The sequence below is a fragment of the Camelus dromedarius genome, chromosome 19, assembly GCF_036321535.1.
Source record: "Camelus dromedarius isolate mCamDro1 chromosome 19, mCamDro1.pat, whole genome shotgun sequence".
Taxonomy (NCBI): domain Eukaryota; kingdom Metazoa; phylum Chordata; class Mammalia; order Artiodactyla; family Camelidae; genus Camelus; species Camelus dromedarius.
In genome coordinates, this window is record NC_087454.1 from 30351978 (window position 1) to 30371264 (window position 19287).

Here is a 19287-nt window from a genome sequence, read left to right on the forward strand (position 1 = left end):
AGTTGCAATTTTAAAAATAATCTTAATTGGCCACATATGTTATCAAACAAGAGCTGGTCTTCCAGCCTCTGCCTTCGGCCGTGTCGCCCCCAATCCCCGTGCGCATGCGCGCTGCATACAGCCAGGATGTCAGAAAATTAATTATGCCACTAGAGGCAGATACCATCAGAGGAAAGCCTCCTCCTGATTTCAGATAAGATTACCGATATCGAAGCTGTTATTTTTAGGAGGGCAAGACTCTTGCTTTTAAACCTCCTTCCCTCTTTTTCCTAGTTCCCCCTCTCTCTCTTAATTGTGGCTCTGTGTTTTGGTAGCCATAAGTCATTAGTGGTTTTTAATTTCTCTGAAACTGAAATAAGGTCTGAAAGGGTGGATTTGTCCCTTTTTTCCTCCTTCTTTCCTCCTTTTTTTTTTTTCTTTTTCCTTCTGGCTAATCGGAGGAACGCAACCACATCTGAAGCCACTTGGCTCATTATGAATTTCATGGAAACTGATTCTCTGAAAGTGTTTCCATATGTGTGTTCCCAATATATCCCATCCTCTCTAAATGGGAGCACAGACGTGTGCATGGGCTGGAAATGGCTTCAGGATGTGACAGAGCAGTCATATGACTGCCGCGGCACCGTGGGTGGCCCCTGCTCAAAGACACGGTGTCCTGGGTGCTGGCCTCCTTCCTGCCGTGGATCTGGTTTCAAAGACTATCCACCCTTCCTCGCCTTTAAAAAGTTCTTAATCAAGGCCTAGCAAGATGATCTCTCATTTTTCCTCCGTTTCTCTCCCCACCCCCTCTTTGGTTTCTTCCTTCTCTCTTACCCTCTTTGGACGCGGGTGCGCGCGCACACACACTGCCCATCTTTGACCTCCTCCCTCTGTCCCCTTCACCAAGAGGAAATATATTATTCCAACAGTATCCTCAAAATTTGGGTGGGTTTAAGGAATGGCTGAAGTTTCTGAAAATTGCCAGGTTGTGGGTTTTTTTTTTTTTCCTTTTCCTCTCTCTCTTTCCTTCAGCATAGCATACTTTCTTAGCCTTGGGATCAGCTGGTCTTTAAGAATTTGTGAGCGTGCAGTGGAAAAGTACAATTCATTACAACACGGAAAATAAATATTTATCCTGGACAGTTGAGGCACTTTCCTCTCTTTTGCAAAACTATGGAGTTTGCTAGCCTGACCTTTCATTATCTTCAAAAAATTGATTTCAGATTCTCATTTTGCTGGTTTCTTCTCCATCAGCATGATCTGTTTCATTTCTGCCACCTCGGGTATGTTTTTCCAACCATTATCTAATGAAATTAAAAGTAAAACTAATTTAGTGATAGAGACTTATCATTTTTAGTGTGAAGGGCCAAGTTCAGGGAAATTAAGAAAATTGATGTAAAATCTCTTAAAACCTCAGTGTGGAAAAATGCAAAGTAATATTCTGCACATAATCGAAAATAGATTTTTAGATAATGTTTACATAGCATTTCTACTTCTGTCAAGTTGCCTGATCGGGACTAGGCTAGTAATTCATCAGTTCATCGCACTTTTTGGAAGTACTCGTCTTTTGTCAGTACTGTGCTATGTACTAGGTAGGATCTGAAAGAGGGATACGTGGGTCTTATCCTTAATTTGCTTTCCCTTTAGTTGGAATATGAAAATATTTATCTAAAACCAATGACGGTACTTTAAAATGCATGGAGTAGTAAAATTTACATACGTAAACGTTCAAGATGTAGATGGGGAAGGAAAGATGATAAGAATTTGTAGCCCTGGGAAGTGCTTGTGTAATGGTGAGCTTTTAAGACAGTGCTTTCATCTCTGGGTCTGGCGGAGGGAAGAGAGGTGGCTGTGAGTCTGGGGACAGCCTGAGTGAAGCTGCAGTAAGGGTCTGAGTATGCGTCCCACCACGTTGAGGAGGGTTCATACTGGGGCATAGTGGGATGTGACCTTGGGAGAGTAAGACAGGGGACTCCGTGCCAATAGCCTCATTGTTCGCACCTTCTTCGCCGAGTTCAGTCATTCCTGGTGAAGCAAGGCTGTGACCTGTGCTGAGTCAAAGTGACACCCTCTGATCTCAAGGCTCTGCACCTGTGTGGCCTGAAAAGGTAGAAGATTTTCCCCTTCCTTGTGTCATTTTGGAGGACACAGATCTCAGGAACCTCAAGGCGGATGCTCTGCCTTTTCCAGCTGGCTCGCTGTCTGGGCAGCAGAGGTGGAGTAGAACCCACGGGCCTGGGGCGGGAGAACCGTTCTCATCTCGTGATGTCACGCAGGCCCACGTGTCTCAGCTGCCATTGCTTCCTCCATAAAGGTCATCCATAATTCTTTTTTTTTTTTTCATTCCACCTAATTTCTTCTTTTTTTAAAATAGACTTTATTTTTTTAGAGCAGTTTCAGGTTTACAGCAGAATTGAGCAGAAAATAGAGTTCCCACATAGCCCTCCCCACCCACACATATATACTTCCCTACCCTCAACATCTCTGATCACTGTGGCATATTTGGTACAATCGACAAGCCAACATGGGAACATTATTATCAGCTAAAGTCCATAGTTTACATTAGGGTTCACTCTTGATGTTGTACATTCTATGGGGTTTGACAAATGCATAATGACACTTAGCCACCACTATAGAATCATATACAATAATGTCATTGCCCTAAAAATCCCTTGTGCTCCATCTATTCATTCCTCCCTCCCTCCCTCTCCCCAAACCCCTGGAAACCACGATCTTTTTATTGTTTCTGTAGCTGTGCCTTTTCCAGAATGTCATTTGGTTGGAACCATACAGTTTGTAGCCTTTTCAGACTGGCTTCTTTCATTTAGTAATATGTCTTTTAAATTTCTTCTATGTCTTTCATGGCTTGATAGATTTTTTTTTTAATTTAGTGCACATATATTTTTTAATTTACATATATGTACTGTTCATTGTTTCTAAGAATGTTTAGAGCTTTAGCTTTTTAAACTTACATTTAAAAAATTATTACTGAATTATAATCGGTTTATAATGTTGTTAGTTTCTGGTATACAGCAGAGTGATTCAGTTATACATACATACATATATATTCCTTTTCATATTATTTTTCTTTATAGGTTATTACAAGATATTGAATATAGTTCCCTGTGCTGTATAGTAGGACCTTGCTGTTTATCTATTTTATATGTAGTAGTTAGTATCTTCAAATCTCGAGCTCCTAGTTTGTCCCTCCACAACCCGCCTTCCCCCAATCCACAATTCTTGATGTCACAGACATACTGTCTCTATATACTGCCTAGGAATTCAGACAGGATGTGTCTTATCCTCTGTTACCTTTACTACCCATTCCCAGTAAGTGACGAGGCCTTAGTGGCAGTGGTCACCCTGGGATCCAGGGGCAGAGGGGTGCTAACTCACCTTCCCACAGGCTGTGCATATCTGGCCTGGCCCTCCTCCTCCTTCCTCCCTTCTCCCTGTGGGCCCCCGGTTTTAGATTTAACACACCGATACCAGCTCTGAGGATACTGGGAACAACACTGGTGGCAAAACAGAGGCATCCATTCACCAGTGGCAACTGCCATTTGTGGGCCCCTGTCTGAACCGTGAGGTCCAGTGATGTAGTGATGCTTGGAAAGAGCTCTGAACACCTTTTAAAGAGAGTTTTATCCGGTTTCATAGGTATAGAGTGGTATTTGGGTTACATTTTAGGTTTGCTGTCAGCATTGCTTACTGCTTATTATAGTATCTCTTTTCTTAATGTGTCAGAAATGTGCCAGGTACTGTGCAGAATTCCTGATCCCTGGACATTTACTTATTCGTTCATGTACTCGTCCATCCATCCAGACACTTAATATTAAAAAAAAAAAATTAGGCTCATACGATGTAGAAGGTTCTGAGGGATATGAGAGGAAAATAAGTCATGACCTTTACCATCCAAAGCTCACTTTATAGTTGGAGAGAACAGGCCAAGAAACAGCTAATAATTCAGGAAAGTAGCAGCTGAGGGGCTGAAAAGAGCGATCCAGAAAATAAATGCTGTTAGAACAGGAGTGAAACAGGAAATCGTGTAAGAGTGGTTGGGAAAGGGGCAGCCAAAATGTTGTCAAAGGGGAAGAAGACTCTTAGTGGAGAGCAGCTCTGCGGAGGTCCCGCGTATTACGTCTTCCATTGGAAAGGAGGCCATGAGGGGGGTACTACAAAGTGCTTGGGTGTATCTGAGATGCATTGAAGCAACACCTCCCACCATTGAAGAGGCCTCAGCGAAGCTTTGCAGTTACTGCCTCATTGCTGAAAAGTGTGATGGCTTTTGGTTCAGTTACGTTTTTGCCCTTGTGTTGAAAAAAGACAAAGGACTCTGCCTTTGCCAGCCTGCGTTCCACCTGAACTAAGGCCCCCTTTCCTTTCCTCTGCCCCGACCTGCCCTCCTTGGCTGGGCTGTGTAAATTCCTCTGCTGAGACGGGGTGAAACAAGGTACACTGTTTCCCAGCTGACAGCCCCGAATGGCAAGTGCTCAGTCTCATTCTTTTCCAACTCCTTTAAAGATCTCCTTGCCCATTTTCAACCAACTGGTGTTTCTTGAGGGGCCACTAAGTGAGAAGATGCATATTAAAGTACTAGGTGAAGGCTGAGAGATGTCAAGAACCCTTGTTATTAAGCCCCGAAGAGGAGGGCAGACATGGATAGAGAGCTCACGGCCCTCCATGGCTCACTCTAGTGAGGAGTCAAGTGTGACCCAAGAGACTGGCATCAGACAGCGGGTGCGAAGGCACTAGAGGACTGCAGGCCACGACAGTCACAGACCAGAGCGTCTCTTTCGTTCTCCCTTATCTCGGTTTCGCCCCCTTCCACCACACTTTCCACCTGCTCTGAAGACCCAAGAAATCTGGCTGGGTAAAGCGAGGCTATTTCATTTCCTTTTTCCCGCAGGGCAAGAATTTTTTTTTTATTTTTAACATTGATTTTATTTTTAGTTGAGCTTCACGGGCATTTTATTAATATTCTTCCCCAGGTGTATTAGGTTATGGAAAACTGCTGCTGCTGCTGTTTCCATAGGCAAGGTTCTTGCAGCTCTTTTTCACCACAGCTCCACGCGTTTGCAAGCTATCTGACTGTGGCTGGGGGTGCAGGGAGTGGTTCTGGAATGAAATGCATCCAGAGAGAACCAGCAGGTCCTAAGGGAATCAAGCCCTTGACCTTGGTCTCATTCACATTATGCCATGATCAACTGAACTAATTGCTCACTGATTAGCAGATTAGACCAGCAAGACTCGGAAAGAGTTTTTAAATAGTGTCTCAAGGACAGTAGCCCTCAGTGGGGCTGCACACGTGGGCACCAGAAGAGCCTACTTAAATAGGCAAATTTATTTCGGCAAATAGACTTAAGACAACAAATACACATATATGTGTGTGTGACTGTGTCAACCAAATTCCTTAGGGGTAACTAAGATTGCAGAGAGGTCAGAAATCACAGCAGTCTTACCGACTTGTGACTCTGCCTCTCTGGGGCTGCTTGATTTTGTAGAGTAAATGCCTCCTCTTCTCAGTTTAGTTTTTCTGTCAGCAGGTTAGATTAGGATTAACTAAATAGTAAATGAGGGGTTTGGATTTTTTTTCATCAGAGTACCCCAACCAGCAGAGGGTAAATGGGTACCTTAGGGGATCGGGGGGGGGGGGCGTAGTCTAAAGCTTCTTCACAAGTGCAAAATTTTGTTGAGGTCATTTTTTTTTAATTTGTTTGTCTAAAAATTCACCTAAGTGTTCTGAAGCTTCATGAATGCAAAATTCTGTCACAGTCATTTTTTTGTTTGTCTGGAAATTCACCCTGGTGTTAGCATTCTCCTCCATGTCATATCCATGTTTACTGTATGGCGTACCCTTGTCTCCATATTGAGTAGAACCAGCCTACTGGGAAGATGCACCGTGTTTGTCTTGGGCTTCAAGTAACTCCTGGTGGCACTGGCTTTATTTAATCTGTGGGCTGTAGCCGGGAGTTTTAAACCGGCTCTGAGGCTACCAAGCAGATCGCCCAGGCAGTTACTGAGTTTTGCATTTATAAAGTTAGATTGGGGTAGGAGCACTTTTAGAACTCTCCAGGCTTTCATCTTGATCCTTTTAATAAGTAGAGGTTACATTTTCTTTACTTTAGTCACTACAATATCTAGGTCTTGGTTTTTCACTTTTATAGTTGTCTGTAATGTGGTTAGTGACCCAAGTATGAATAGTTTAAAACATAAGGTCAAAATAACCCAAGGAGGTGGTCTGAAAGAAAACCCAAGTTCATGTACAAAACAGATTAGGAATACGGATACAACCATACTCAATGAAGGAAAATTTAATACATCATTTGCTTCTGTAATAATCATTATAAATAACTGAAGATTAGGGAGGTTTTTTGCTTTTAGTTTAGGATTCCTTCCTTCTCCCCATCACCGATTATTATATGAGATCTCATGTGATACTGCAGCAAGCCGTGAAAATTTTTTCCTGCAGAACACATTGCAGTATGTTTCAGAAAAATTTCTTAGTAACACAAAAATGACTAAACAAGTTCCAGAAAATTTTATTTTTTGTGAGTTATAAAAATTACTATATAAATCCCTTTCAAGCCCACATTGGCTCTCTTTGCAATCCTTAAGACATGACAGTCTCAAATGACTAGAAGCCCTTGGTCAAAATTCTGTAAACCTAGCAGAAATTTGTTGCATTGTTTTCTATAAACCACAACCAGAGCTCATGAATTCAAGAATGAATGTCAGTTTGCATTAGCTGGCATCTATAAACCAAAAAGGTACAGTGAGCCTGACATGTGACGGATAATAAAAACATCAGCCAAATGTAGCAGGTAAAATAGAGAAGTTGGGGCGGGGGGGGGGGGGGTGGAGAGATAAATTCAAAACCATATTGGAGTTTACTGGCAGGGTCCCACATAAAGGGTTTTAATGAGGCTTCTGCATCAAAAGAAGGGAAACCACATGGAATTTTAATTATGACTACAGTATATTTTAAGTATATGTACTTACGAGAAGCATATTATACCAGGAGCAGCATTTTTCACCTTGACAAGTCTATCTGTGTGAGCTCTGTGCTCCTGGGGGGTGGGGGAGGGAACGCTGGCGTTTTAAGTGTGACTTCTTTCCCTTTGAAATTGCTCACATCATTCTGCTTTCTCTCGCTAGCTGAGCCTTGACCCTCATGCGTACCGAAGTGGCCTGCCCATAACTGTTAGCTCTGCTGACTCCCGTTCACCTAGACGGGCTGGCCGGGAAAGGCTGTGGTCTCCGCCCGGTGCGGGTACTGTGTAAGGCGCTGAGAAGCCCGGGGCGGGCTTGTGAGCCGATCATAATCACCACTCTACCTTTTTACCCTCGAGTGTTTCAGAATCTCATACTCGGGGAAGCACTAGGGAGAGGCCAGTGGAGGCTGGAAGAATTTATCTAGAGCAGAGAGTCACTGCCCAGACAGGGCTAGTTTTGGTTTGTCATCTTGAAAGTGTTTGCTTCTGGTCTTAGAGGCTGCTCACCAGCTCTTTACCCTCTGCTTCTGGGCCTGTGGATTCCGGGAAGGTACTAACGCGGGGTGGGAACTTCGCTGCCCATCCCACCCCTCTGCTCCCACCTCCCCCAGGGCTGTTGCTTCTCCTTCTGTCTTGGAGTTCACGGTGATAGAACGTTAGAGCCGGAAGGGAACTTAGAGCTCATCCCCCTCATTTTGCAGATGATGACACTGCCACCTCTGACTTCTGCCTCTGGCCTTCCACTCTCAGTAAGAAGAGCCAGGCAGGTGAGACTTTTCACAATTGCTGGGCTGGGCTGGGTGGGGCTGTCTGACTGGGACTGTCCGATTTGTGAGAACAACTTGGGTTAACAGTATATTGCTTTCAAGTAGTCACTGTTTATGGTACATGCACATCCTGGCACTTACCGCGAGCATCTTACGAAGATGGCAGGCAGTGTGCATCTTAACAGAAAGGAACAACTCTCAATCAGCACCTTGAAAGACAAGTATTAGGATGATTTCTTTCATCAGTACTGTAGTATCCAAGAACGAGGGCGAAATAAAAATGAGGCTGCAGGAGTACCCGCTCACTGAGGCCCTCACGAGTTACTGAGTGCTCCCCCTTACAGATGCAAGCTGTAGGAGGGGCACACACATGAGAGCCGCAGAACTGGACGGTTTCAGCTGTGAACAATATCCTGAGGACACTGGGGTTATAAAAGGGCTTGCCACAGCCCCGTCAGTTTTAGAAAATCATAACCCAATCTTTAAAGATCACAGCTCTTCAGTTTTTTGGCATTTCAGGAAACAAATTTCCACATGAAGCGGTTTATAAGTGTAGTTTCATAAGTGAAGCACCAGAAATGCATAGGAAGGAGGCATTTAGAAGTTAAAGGATTTTACATTTTAGGGGAAACCCGGATTTGCTTCCAGGTTCTCAGTTCAAATTGGCCTGAAGCTAATGCTGTAGGATGTGGTCCAGGGGCCTGGCAGATGGGTGGTGAGGTGACCTCTTTTATCTCCTCTCCCAGTGAGCCTTTCCCCAAAGCTGCTGTTGGCACCTGGCCTTGATCAGGTCCTCCATCTCCCGTTAAGACTCGAAACGCAGTGATTCCTAGGTGCTGAGCCTTCTTCCCCCTCCCCACCCACTTTCAAATCCTACGATTTAGGTCATGTAGACCCTCGGGACAATTTCTTAGGGCCAGACTCTCCCTATATGCCTCCATAAGGAAGATAGTTCCAGAATACTTTGAAGTCTGGTTTGATTTGTTTCAAAATCTGTTACTAATATGAAGAATAAAACAGGATTTTACATTGAGAGTTGAGACGGGATAGGCCCATGTTAGGGTCTCTTTTTGAAGTTCTTTCATTGATGAAGGGGCCCTGCTAAGTGTACTAATAACAAAACTGATCATTTTGGAGTTTCTTTATATTGAATTGAGAAAAAGAAACATATCCGACTTAGTAAAAATGTCACTTTCAAATATCTGAAGTGTAACGAGAAACAAAAAGAGAGAAACATAAAAATCAGTGAGGGTTCAATCTTAAAGTGTGGTGAGTGAATCTGTCTGATCCGAGTGTTGGGTTGGTTTGCACACATGACCTAGCACGTGTTTGGGTTTTTAAAGCCCTTTGGGGTTCTCTGAGGGGTGAGGAACTTGAGGATAAATGCTGCTAAGACTGTCAAGTGAAGAAAAAAAACAAAAAGACTGTGTAGTGACCGGTGCATTTGAAAGTCTGTCTGTGGCTTGCTGTTCCTTTCTGGGGAAGCTTAAGTTTTCTTTCTTTATTTTTTTTCTTGAAAAAAATTTCTATCATATTTTAATTGATATTTACAGATTTTTCCCCCCATCTTCTGTTGTAATTTTTAGGTGCTTCAGAACTGGGCCCTTTTTCAGACCCCAGGCAGTTCCCAAGCATTTCATCCCTCACTGAGAGCCGCTTCTCCAATCCACGAATGCACTATCCAGCCACCTTTACTTACACCCCGCCAGTCACCTCAGGCATGTCCCTCGGTATGTCCGCCACCACCCACTACCACACCTACCTGCCACCACCCTACCCCGGCTCTTCCCAAAGCCAGAGCGGACCCTTCCAGACCAGCAGCACACCATATCTCTACTATGGCACTTCGTCAGGATCCTATCAGTTCCCCATGGTGCCCGGGGGAGACCGGTCTCCTTCCAGAATGCTACCGCCATGCACCACCACCTCGAATGGCAGCACGCTATTAAACCCCAATTTGCCTAACCAGAATGATGGCGTTGACGCTGACGGAAGCCACAGCAGTTCCCCAACCGTTCTGAATTCTAGTGGCAGAATGGATGAATCTGTTTGGCGACCCTATTGAAATTTCCTCAGCAGTGGCCCAGCGGTCTCTGGGAGCCACGTCCCAAACGTGTCGACATATACATATATAGAGAGAGTGCTTATATATGTATATCAACTAGCTATCTACAAAGTGCCTATTTTTTAGAAGTTTTTTTGTTTTGTTTTGTTTTGTTTTTTTGCATTCACTCACTCTGTCACCATCTTGTGACCCTCAGAGGGTAGATATTGAGAAGCAAAAGGCCCAAGAGAGACAATCCTAATCAGGCTTCAGATCGTTTTCTCTCTAAAATGTACTTTTACGAACAAACCAAGGAGAGAGGTGTTTTCGCTGCCGTTGTCGCTTGTTCGGTCTGTTATCCTAAGTAACCTGTCGGTGCGCCAGTTCAGAGTGGTGGACTCCAGGTCCAGGAGGAAGAGGAGCCCAGCGCTCCCTCCTTGTGCTCTGAAACCACCCGCGCTCATGGCGGCCGGTGGCCGCGGTGCGTGGACACGTGCCCTCCGCAGACCCGCTTCCAAAGCCAGCCGAGGTGCACGTGAAGGGAAGAGGGGCAGGACGGGGGCTCCCACGCCCCTGCCATCCCTCCGCAGCAGCTGTTCCAAACTTCCCCTTCCCCCTTCTCTGCAAGTATTCATTTGAACTGTTTGGTTCAGTTGGTTTTTAATTTTTCCCCCCCTCCTTTAAGAAAGTGACTTCAAAAATACTGACCAGGATAGATTATTTTATTTTACTTTTTTATACTTTTTCCCCCCTCTTCCCATTTAACCAAAAAAGAAATCCCATCCCAAAACCACACCCCAACACCCCAACTCTGCCCCTGCTTCTTTTATGCAAAACTGAAAATGGCAATGCCTTATTATAGCCATAATGGTATAGATAGTGTTTGTGTTTGGCTGTGTGTTATTTGTCTTCTTTTTTTTTTAAATTATGAATATGTGTAAAATCTGAGGTAACTTGCTAACGTGAATAGTCATATAACTTTAAAGATATATTTATAATTATTTAATGACATTTGGACCCTTGAAACATTTCTTAGTGTATTGAGATGTTGACTTCGGTCTCTAAAAGTGCTCTTTATTAAATAACAAATTTCTTCAGTGGGCTAGAGCCATATCTGAAATATTGCTAAGCAATTTCAGTTCATCCAGGCACAATGTGATGTTTTAAAAATACTTCCATCTCCAAATATTTTAGATGTAGCTTGTTTTTGTGATGTATGAAGGAAATGTTTTGTTCTTAGTTCTTTCAGATCTTTCATTGCCTCTAACACAGCTTTGCCTTTTAAAAAGCAATAATTCGAGATTAAAAAAAAAAAAAACTCTCAGTCCTTTATCACTTACGTTGCCCTTCATCAGCATGAAATGCTGGAGCGATGTGGTTTCCTAATTTCTTTGAAATAATGATGACTCTTGTCGTGTTAAGACAGACAAGCACAAGAGAATCACTGAACTGCAGAAAAATGTTCTGTGGTTTCATAGTTAAAGCAAAACTCTCAATTGCCAGGCCTCACAGTGAAGACACGATCAGCTTAAAGCCACACGTGTGGCCCAAGGATCCCTCGTGATACACGCAGTACAGGAAAGCAAAACTGCCCCCACCCGCCTTACCAGTTAAGACAGGGGAACCCAAATCTGCCTTTGCCTAGGCCCCACTGGCGGCTCTCCACCGAATTTGCATTTCAAGGAGCAGAATTAAGTCACTGCCTCCCAGGAGCGGGGTCAGCAGCAGGCAGCTGATCTAAGAGCACACAGGCGGTGGAAACCAGGTCCAGCTTCTGACATTCGCATTTCTCACGATGGAGGGCGAAGGGCAGGCCCGGCCGGTGGAGTCTGGCGTCGACTACTGTGTGTGAAGCCCTCCTGTCGGATGCACTTTGACCACTCCTGGCGGCCACGTGGCACATCCTCAGGCCCAGCCAGGACCACTCCACGACACCACCGGGCAAATCCTCACCCTCCTCCCCCGCAGGCCAGGGCCCCGGCATTTGAATTCTATGTCCCACCCTAAGCAGAACCTTCTAGGGATTTGCTTCCAGCCCCCAGAGGTCCCTGGCTCCCCGGTCATCCTCCAGGCCACTTCATAGGCCGCCAAGCATCTCCGGCCGGCTTTGCGGGACGTTGGACCTGTCCTCGCCTGGGAAAGCACCCTGACTCCTCCTAATAAAAATCGAGGGGAAAACCAAAGCAAACCAAAACACTTTGCCTTCTAAAGGTTGTATACCAAGTATGCTTCGATAAATAAGCCACTTTTTTATTAAGATGGAAGTAGTAATTGATACTATTTATTGTTTGTGTGTGGTAGCTTGAAGCACGCCACTGCCCATTTGTTTGTAAGTGTAAAATATGTGTGTTTCTTTCAGCAGCACTTAAAAAAGCCAGTGTCTGGTTACACATTTCAATCTTAATTAATTGACATAAAAATGTTACCGCCAGTGCCAGCTGTACCCTATTTAATTAAAAAAAGGTACTATATCTGTACTTTATTTTTAATGTTAAAAGGGCTTTTTTAAGTTTACAGGACACATACAAAGTGACTTAAGGGATGCTTTCGTGTTGAAATGTTATTATAGTGGCTGCAGGCAGCAACCCAGAAACACTTTAAAAGTTTTTTTTTTTCCTTGGGAAAAATTCAAGCACTTCTTCCTTCTGCCCTCACTCCAACCACTCCAATGGGGTAATTTACATTTCTTAGATCAAATTCTGCCCTTTTTCAGCCTGGGGGTTAATTTTTTTCTTTTATCTTATTTTTTTTTTTTTTTAAACCGAACCTTTAATTTGCACTGGGTCACAATGTATGATTTGTGATTTCAAGACCAAAGCAAAGCCTTACTGCTACTCTGGAACTAGCCAACACTCCACTTCCTTCAGGTTCAAATGGCATGGTTCTTGGTGTAGCACAAATGTCGCTGGAGTTTACAGCATGACCAGTACAGCCACTCTTCCCACCTGGCTTTAGCCTCTGTCAGAGTTCTGGAACCGGTACCACAGCTTTGGGTTTTTTTGTTTTTTTTTTTTCCTGAAATGACGTCCAGCCTGGAACTGGGAGACTCAGCAGATCAGCTGTGGTTTGCTCTTCAGACCAGTTCTCCCCACCAGGGCCTTTTAAAAGTGAGCAGAGAAATCCACACTGTCAGGGACCATCCAGTGCAAATTCCGAGGGGAGGAGACATGTGCGTGTGTGTTGGCTTATGGAGTTCCCTGCATTCCCAGGAAAGGGACTGACTCAGAGTCTAGGTTAATACATGGAAACACAGAGCATGAGCGAAACCAATCATTCTGTCTGTGAATTCGAAAGAACAATCATAAATAAAATCAATAAAAGACGACACTTCCAAACTTTGAATTTGTTATTCTTAAAAAGATAACGCGTTTAAAAAAATACTTTCTCTGTGAGGATTTTTTTTTAGATGTTTGTTTACTTCATGTTTACAAATAACTGTTTGCTTTTTCATGCAGTACTTTGAAATATATCAGCCAAAACCATAACTTACAGTAATTTCTTAGGTATTCTGAATAAAATTCCAATTTTTTTGGATATGCTTTACCATTCTTAGATTTCTGTGGAACAAAAATATTTGTAGCATTGTGTGTAAATACAAGCTTTTCATTTTTATTTTTATTTTTCCATTTGCTGTTGCCCAAGATTTGCTTCCCATGCACATATTGTACAAATTCTGCTTTGTGCCACAGGTCATGATTGTGGATGAGTTTACTCGTAACTTCAAAGGGACTATTTGTATTGTATGTTGCAACTGTAAATTGAATTATTTGGCATTTTTTTCTCATGATTGTAATATTAATTTGAAGTTTGACTTTAATTTTCAATAAAATGGCTTTTTTTTTTTTTTTTTTTTTGGTTTTGTTATGTGTGTACACTGGGTCTTTTCTCATCGGCGATTTCTCCTCTAGTCTGACGCCTCCTCCTCCCTACACCTGGGCACTTATGGGTGGTAGGATTTGCCAGGGTTGGATGAGAGCAGGGATCCTATATTACTGGTGAGAGGAAAACTGTCTTGGGAAGCGCTGGGTTCTTGTTTGGTCCTGCCCCTAGAGAGAGGTGGGCGAAGAACCAAGCAGTGCACTCATTTCCTTATCAGCCTGTTGTCTGAAGGAAGGAGTGCCCGCCCCATCCTTGGGAAAGCCCCTGATTCCAACCACGGGACCAGTCAGGGTAGAAAGACAGCAGCCTGGATGGTTCCGTGATTCTCAGTCTCTGGGCCATGAACGGGGCCGGCAAGTGAACCCCCCGGCTGTAGTCCCAGGAGCCCAGGCAGCCCAGCCGTAGTGGGTAGTGTGTTTTCCTTCCCACATCTCTTTTGGGTTCTTAAAAAGAAAGTCAACCAAAGACAAGGATGAGTGAAAATGGACCTGGGCCTGGAGAGCTCAGCCTCAGAGAAATTCTGCTACTAGTGAGCTTCACTCTAGTTTGGAGTCTTTTTTCTGAGCCACTGTTTACTTTTGGTAAGTCCCTCCCCTGCCAGGAGGTGGAGGGCCCGGGGTAGAGTGGTTGCTTTCTTCATGTCCTGTGCTGTCCGTCCGCGCGGCTGTAGACAGGGGACCAGGGACCGCGGGGCCGGCGAGTGCAGTCACTGGGCGGCCGCCCACATCCCGCAGGAGTTAGAGGCTGCCTTTCAGATCTACTCATTCTTACCCCTTTGGCACTGTTTTCTGAGCCGTCTTGGAAACAGCTAGTTTCTAAGACTGGGAGGCATCCTAAAAGCACTTGAGTGAGCTTAGGCCAGGGACCTTGTTTGCAACTCTTGGAGGGTGTATATTTATTTATCCTTTTAAATTAAACATTGGTGTGACTTTGGAAGGCATCGCACGGGAGGTGGGCACCACGGCTTTCTTTGCCTCTCCAGCTTTGTCCAGCAGCAGCAAGGTGTGGGGCAGATCACTTTCCTCCTCTGAGTCTCAGTTTCTTGGTCTATGGAAAGGCACTGGACTGGCCCTTGGTACCAGTGACACTTCAGGCTGGATAATTCTTTGGTGTGAGTGTAGAGAGGGCTGCCCTGTGCCTCGTAGGATGTTTAACAGCATCCCTGGCTTCCGCTTGCTACGTGCTGGTAGCATCTGCCCAGTCGTGACCATGAAAAATGTCTCCAGACATTGCCAAATGTCCCCTGGAGGGCAAAATCCCCCGACTGAGAACCACTGGGCTCCAGGCTCTCTCTGACTTCCTAGGTCAGGCTTTCTGGCCAGAGCTGGTGCAAGAACCCATTGCTTGTTGACACAGGGCAGCCAGGCAGGAGACTGAGGGACCTCCCAGTGATGGATGCCCATCCGCCTCTCCCATGCCTTCACCTGACGGCACCTGGAGGTTTGCATGTGTCGTCAGGGAGGCTCCCGGCTCTCCCGTCTGCACTTCCTCCCTCCTCCTGCCTCGCGGGCCCTGCAGCCAGCGAGCAGCACAGCTGGAGGCTTGGGCGTGTGTATCATGGCTGCTTCTGTTTCTCACTGGAAACGGCAGGCGGGAGAAGAAAGCAGTGTCTCCAGTGTTTCTGACCTTTGTGCCTCCCCGCCCCCCAAATATTTAATCATCAGACATTTCTCGGAGAGTGGGTGTTTCCTGTTAACTCAGTCCCGGCCGAGACTGGCCCAATAAACACCTCGACTCTCCGCTGCAGAGTTTATTTGGCTGGGAAATGGGTATCGCCGTGTAAACAGGAAGCCCCCTGAAGTTATTATCTACAGATGCGGTTGAAGAGCCACATGTTTATATTTATGGGATTTGAGAACAGTCTGAAAAGGCAGGCGGGGAGGTAGAGGAGGCCCTTGTTCACAGCCGGGGGAGCAGGGCCCACTGATCTTCAGGAGCTGATTTTCAGATTTTTCATTCCCTCTGGAAACGGGTGAACGGTACTGACACGGCCCAGAGCCACGGGAGAGATGGTTGATGATGTAACCGCACCCGGATGATCAGGTTAACAGTAGGCAACCCGAGTTAAATCTCTGTCCCACTTATTTAAAGCCATTTTAGAGAGCAGTCCTAGGAAACAGGGTTTCTGTTTTTGTTTTTGTTTTGGCTGGGGTAGGGGGAGTTTATGATAAGACTGCCATCTTGTAGTCTCTTAAGTTTTTCTGGGGAGAGCTCAACTGACTTCCCCATTTCAGTGAGCCAGCTACCCTGGGAGACCCCCGGCAAACTCATGCATTTGCTCAAGTCAGGTCCTAAGGGCCTGGAGAGGATGCCTTCATGGGAGAGTCTGCAAGGCCTGAGCTGGCCGGGTGTCAGTGCAGAGAATGAGCGGGCCGAGGGGGCAGCCGGCCTGCACACTGGCGCTGGGTACCCCGGGTTACTCTGAGTCCTTCTCCACCACCTCATCTCTTCCTTTCTTGGCTCCCTCCTCGGGCCACAGGAAGATGCTTAAGTAAGGCCAGGTAGTAACCAATACATGGAGTGGTGATGCTTTCTTATTTAAATGATGAGCTCTGAGCAAAGTCAAGGGAATCTCCCTCCTCCCCGCCACCCTTCCTGCGCACCCTCTTTGTGACCCGTGAGGGGCTTCACAGACATAGCCGTTCTATCCGGAGGGCTTGGAAGTGAAGTTTTTAAAAAAGTAGTTCATCAAAATTTAGCGAAGAAAAGGATCCACTGCAGATGTAAAGGGTCCTATACTAGGCAGGGTGTGTGTGTGTGTGTGTGTGTGTGTGTGTGTGTGTGTGTGTGTGATTGGGTGCCTGCCCGCAGGAAGGGAGGGAGGCGGGGAGGGAGGGAGGAGGATGGAGGAATGGGAAGAGGTACCAGGGCAGCCACAGGGAAAGCAGAGGCTCACCAAGCACACAGGTGCCCCTTGACACAGCATCTTTTTGCCAGATGTTATTATCCCTGCAAATTCTACAAAAACACACATCTTCACCCACAAGTCTTGAAGCAGCAGTTACTCTTCTTCAAATAGGTTATTTAGAAGAAACAGGGGACACGGGACACCCCTGAGATGTCAGGAGTACAGTGACACTGACATTTAAGAAAGGGTTATTAATTTTTGTAATATTTTTATTCGGAAGTGTTTAGGAGATTCAACGGGCCCTGCTGTCCTGACGTGCTCAACCCACTTAGAAAGCGGAGGGATCAAGTTTCTGGAAACTTACTGAACTTTAACTAAAACTTATTTTAATTTTGTTTTCTTGTTATATTGTTGCAATGATATCTTGAACATTTAGTGGAGTTTTCTGAAGAATAGGCTTTATGATTTAGCATTGCAAAGGTGTTTCACATCATGGTGGCTGAGTGTTCGTCCCAGGTCATCCCGTGTCAGTCCACAGCCAATAGGAAGGGAAAAATCCTCCCCTCCCCTCCCCCGCCTGTCAGCCTTATAAAGAAACCAAAACCATCTAGCAAAATATTTTTTTAAAACAATGGGGCTGGGGGAGCAAAAATTCTTCCACACAAGCCCCTCAAGAAATAGTTTTGTCTCCTTAACATCAAACGAAACCAGAGCACAGAATCCACAGCCAGGTCTCAAGCAGTCTTGTACTCCTTCTGTCTTGGGACGTTTCTCCCGGACAAGCAAAAGTACCAGACTTAGCCCGGATGAGGTGGTGGAAATAAGATGCAGTGGGACCAGTGGAGTTAGAAGATACAGGATGTAGTGGCAGAGCTGAAGGGGTCTCTGGAGAGATGAGGGTACCAGGAACCCCCTAACCACAATCAGATGATGGATTGATATAAATGTGCAAATTTATTATTTAAAACCAGCAAAAAGCAAACACACACAGCCACATGACACGCGCAATCTCGGGAGCCTTAATACAACAGTTTTATGATTTAAATCTTTGACATCCTTTCCTTCCTAAAGTAGGTCGTTTATTTTTGTATAACTCCATCCATCTCTGACAGTGCAACAACTCCGGCCAGTTTCACTTTCTGTTTCTCTGTGAGTTTCTCTCTCTTCTTCTGCCCCGAAACGAGAGGAACCTTTTGTGGGAATCATGACATATTCCAGTAATGCCTTAGCCCTTTTCTGGTTTTCTCTCACAGTCGTTTAATATTGAAATCTTGAAAATCACAGTGACCTTTCTCCTTCTTAGCAGTGTGCTTCAGGAGTCTTTCTGGGCGTGGCTTTGGGCATAGAAAATCTGACTCCTTATTGAGATCTTATTAGTGGTTTCACAGATGAGAAATGCAGAGATTAGCACTGAGTATACTTCTCAACCAGCACTTCTGGGACACACCGTGAACTCAGGTTGTGCAGGGAGAGACTGATGGACCAACTTTCATTCCTCATGGGCCTGAAGGGAGAGAAGGATCCAAGTCAGGGTGGAACTTCATCAAGGAGTTAAGTGGTTAATAGGAACTCAGTTTTTTTTATTGGCTAGTAAAACCTCTCAGGGTTTTTCATATTATATGGTTCCTTGGGGCTCCTAGCCCAATGCTTTAAAAAAAAAAAAAAAGCAAAAGACGAAAACAACAACAAAAAAGCTGGAGCCTAAATACCGATGCAGTCCCAGTCTTGTTTACTTTTTCATTTCCGCAGTTGTAAGAAAAAAAAAAAATTCCTCTGGTAGTTCAACTTTATCACACTGCAGGAGCGGGTCAGTGTTTGAACAACTCCAGTGAGTTTTGCCTCCCGGTGAAAGGAAAAAGTCCGCTCTGTCTGTGTCTCTCTGCTTCAGAAAAAAGGAGCCCATGATGCAAATAGTAGAGGCATCGGGAAATTTTAAAATGAAAACCTCACAGGATGGGGGCGGAGGAGGGAGAGCAGATATTGAACCAAAACGCCGACTCTGGAATCCTGAATGCAAATATCTCTGTCCTTCATTGCCCGTGGTGCTGTTCTCTCAGCAGAGCAGGATGTTCTTGTTTTTAATAATAGCCAGACCAGATGCTAAATTCTCCGCGGCAACATGCTGGATAAGTGAGAAGGCAAACAGCTGATTCCTGTTAAGATGAACACCAGGAGAATAAGCCAGAAAGTATGAGAATTCTCTGGAGGTTTTTGCTTTGTAAACCCCCGTTTGGCAGAAAGATCACAGAATCCGAGCTGAAAACACAGTGTGTCCTCCTGCACCCGGTCCTCCTCCTCCAAGCTGCTTGCTGGGGGCCTTGGAGTCTCCTGCCTTCTGGCCATCCAGCCCTTCCCTGAGTTTTCCAGAGGACTGGCTCCCAGGTCCCCCAAGAGGGAAAGTCGGAAGCCCCGAGCCCTTTGGCTTTCAACGACTATAAGGAAAAAAATTCTCGTCAATAGGAGGGATTTTTTTACTCGCTCCTTGCCATAGAAAATAGTGAGGCCCTGAACCCGAGCCAATGATTTTAAAATGGCATCTTTGTTCCATATTTTTCACTCCCTTCTTCCCCCTGTCAGAGTCCATCAAATCTCTCAGTTACTGTTTTGTTTTAGAACATGCCACACATGTAAGATGCGGCTTTCTCCTTTCCCGGGGAGCTGCCAGGGCCGCTGCGGGGCTCTGTGGGGCCAGACTGCCCAGAGCAGGCGGTGACCAGGCCGCAGCTCCTGCTGGCTCGTGCCACCCACAAGTTGCTTCCCAGAGAGCAGGGGTGCCCA

General features: G+C 45.3%; 1 protein-coding gene across 7 annotated transcripts in view; it reads left to right on the top strand.

Moving 5' to 3' along the window:
* The window catches only part of RUNX2 (RUNX family transcription factor 2), a 300299-nt gene that overhangs the window by 192083 nt on the left and 88929 nt on the right, over positions 1–19287 (top strand). For 2 of the 7 annotated variants that reach the window (XM_064476543.1, XM_064476546.1), the window contains 2 exons: positions 7673–7738; positions 9325–13624. The exons of 4 other annotated variants lie outside the window; for them this stretch is intronic. In XM_064476543.1, the coding sequence (XP_064332613.1) occupies positions 7673–7738; positions 9325–9803 (545 nt within the window). In that variant the 3' untranslated portion in view covers positions 9804–13624. Of the gene's footprint in view, positions 1–7672; positions 7739–9324; positions 13625–19287 lie in introns of those variants that run through there. One more of the 7 variants, XM_031434602.2, reaches the window with a different exon arrangement.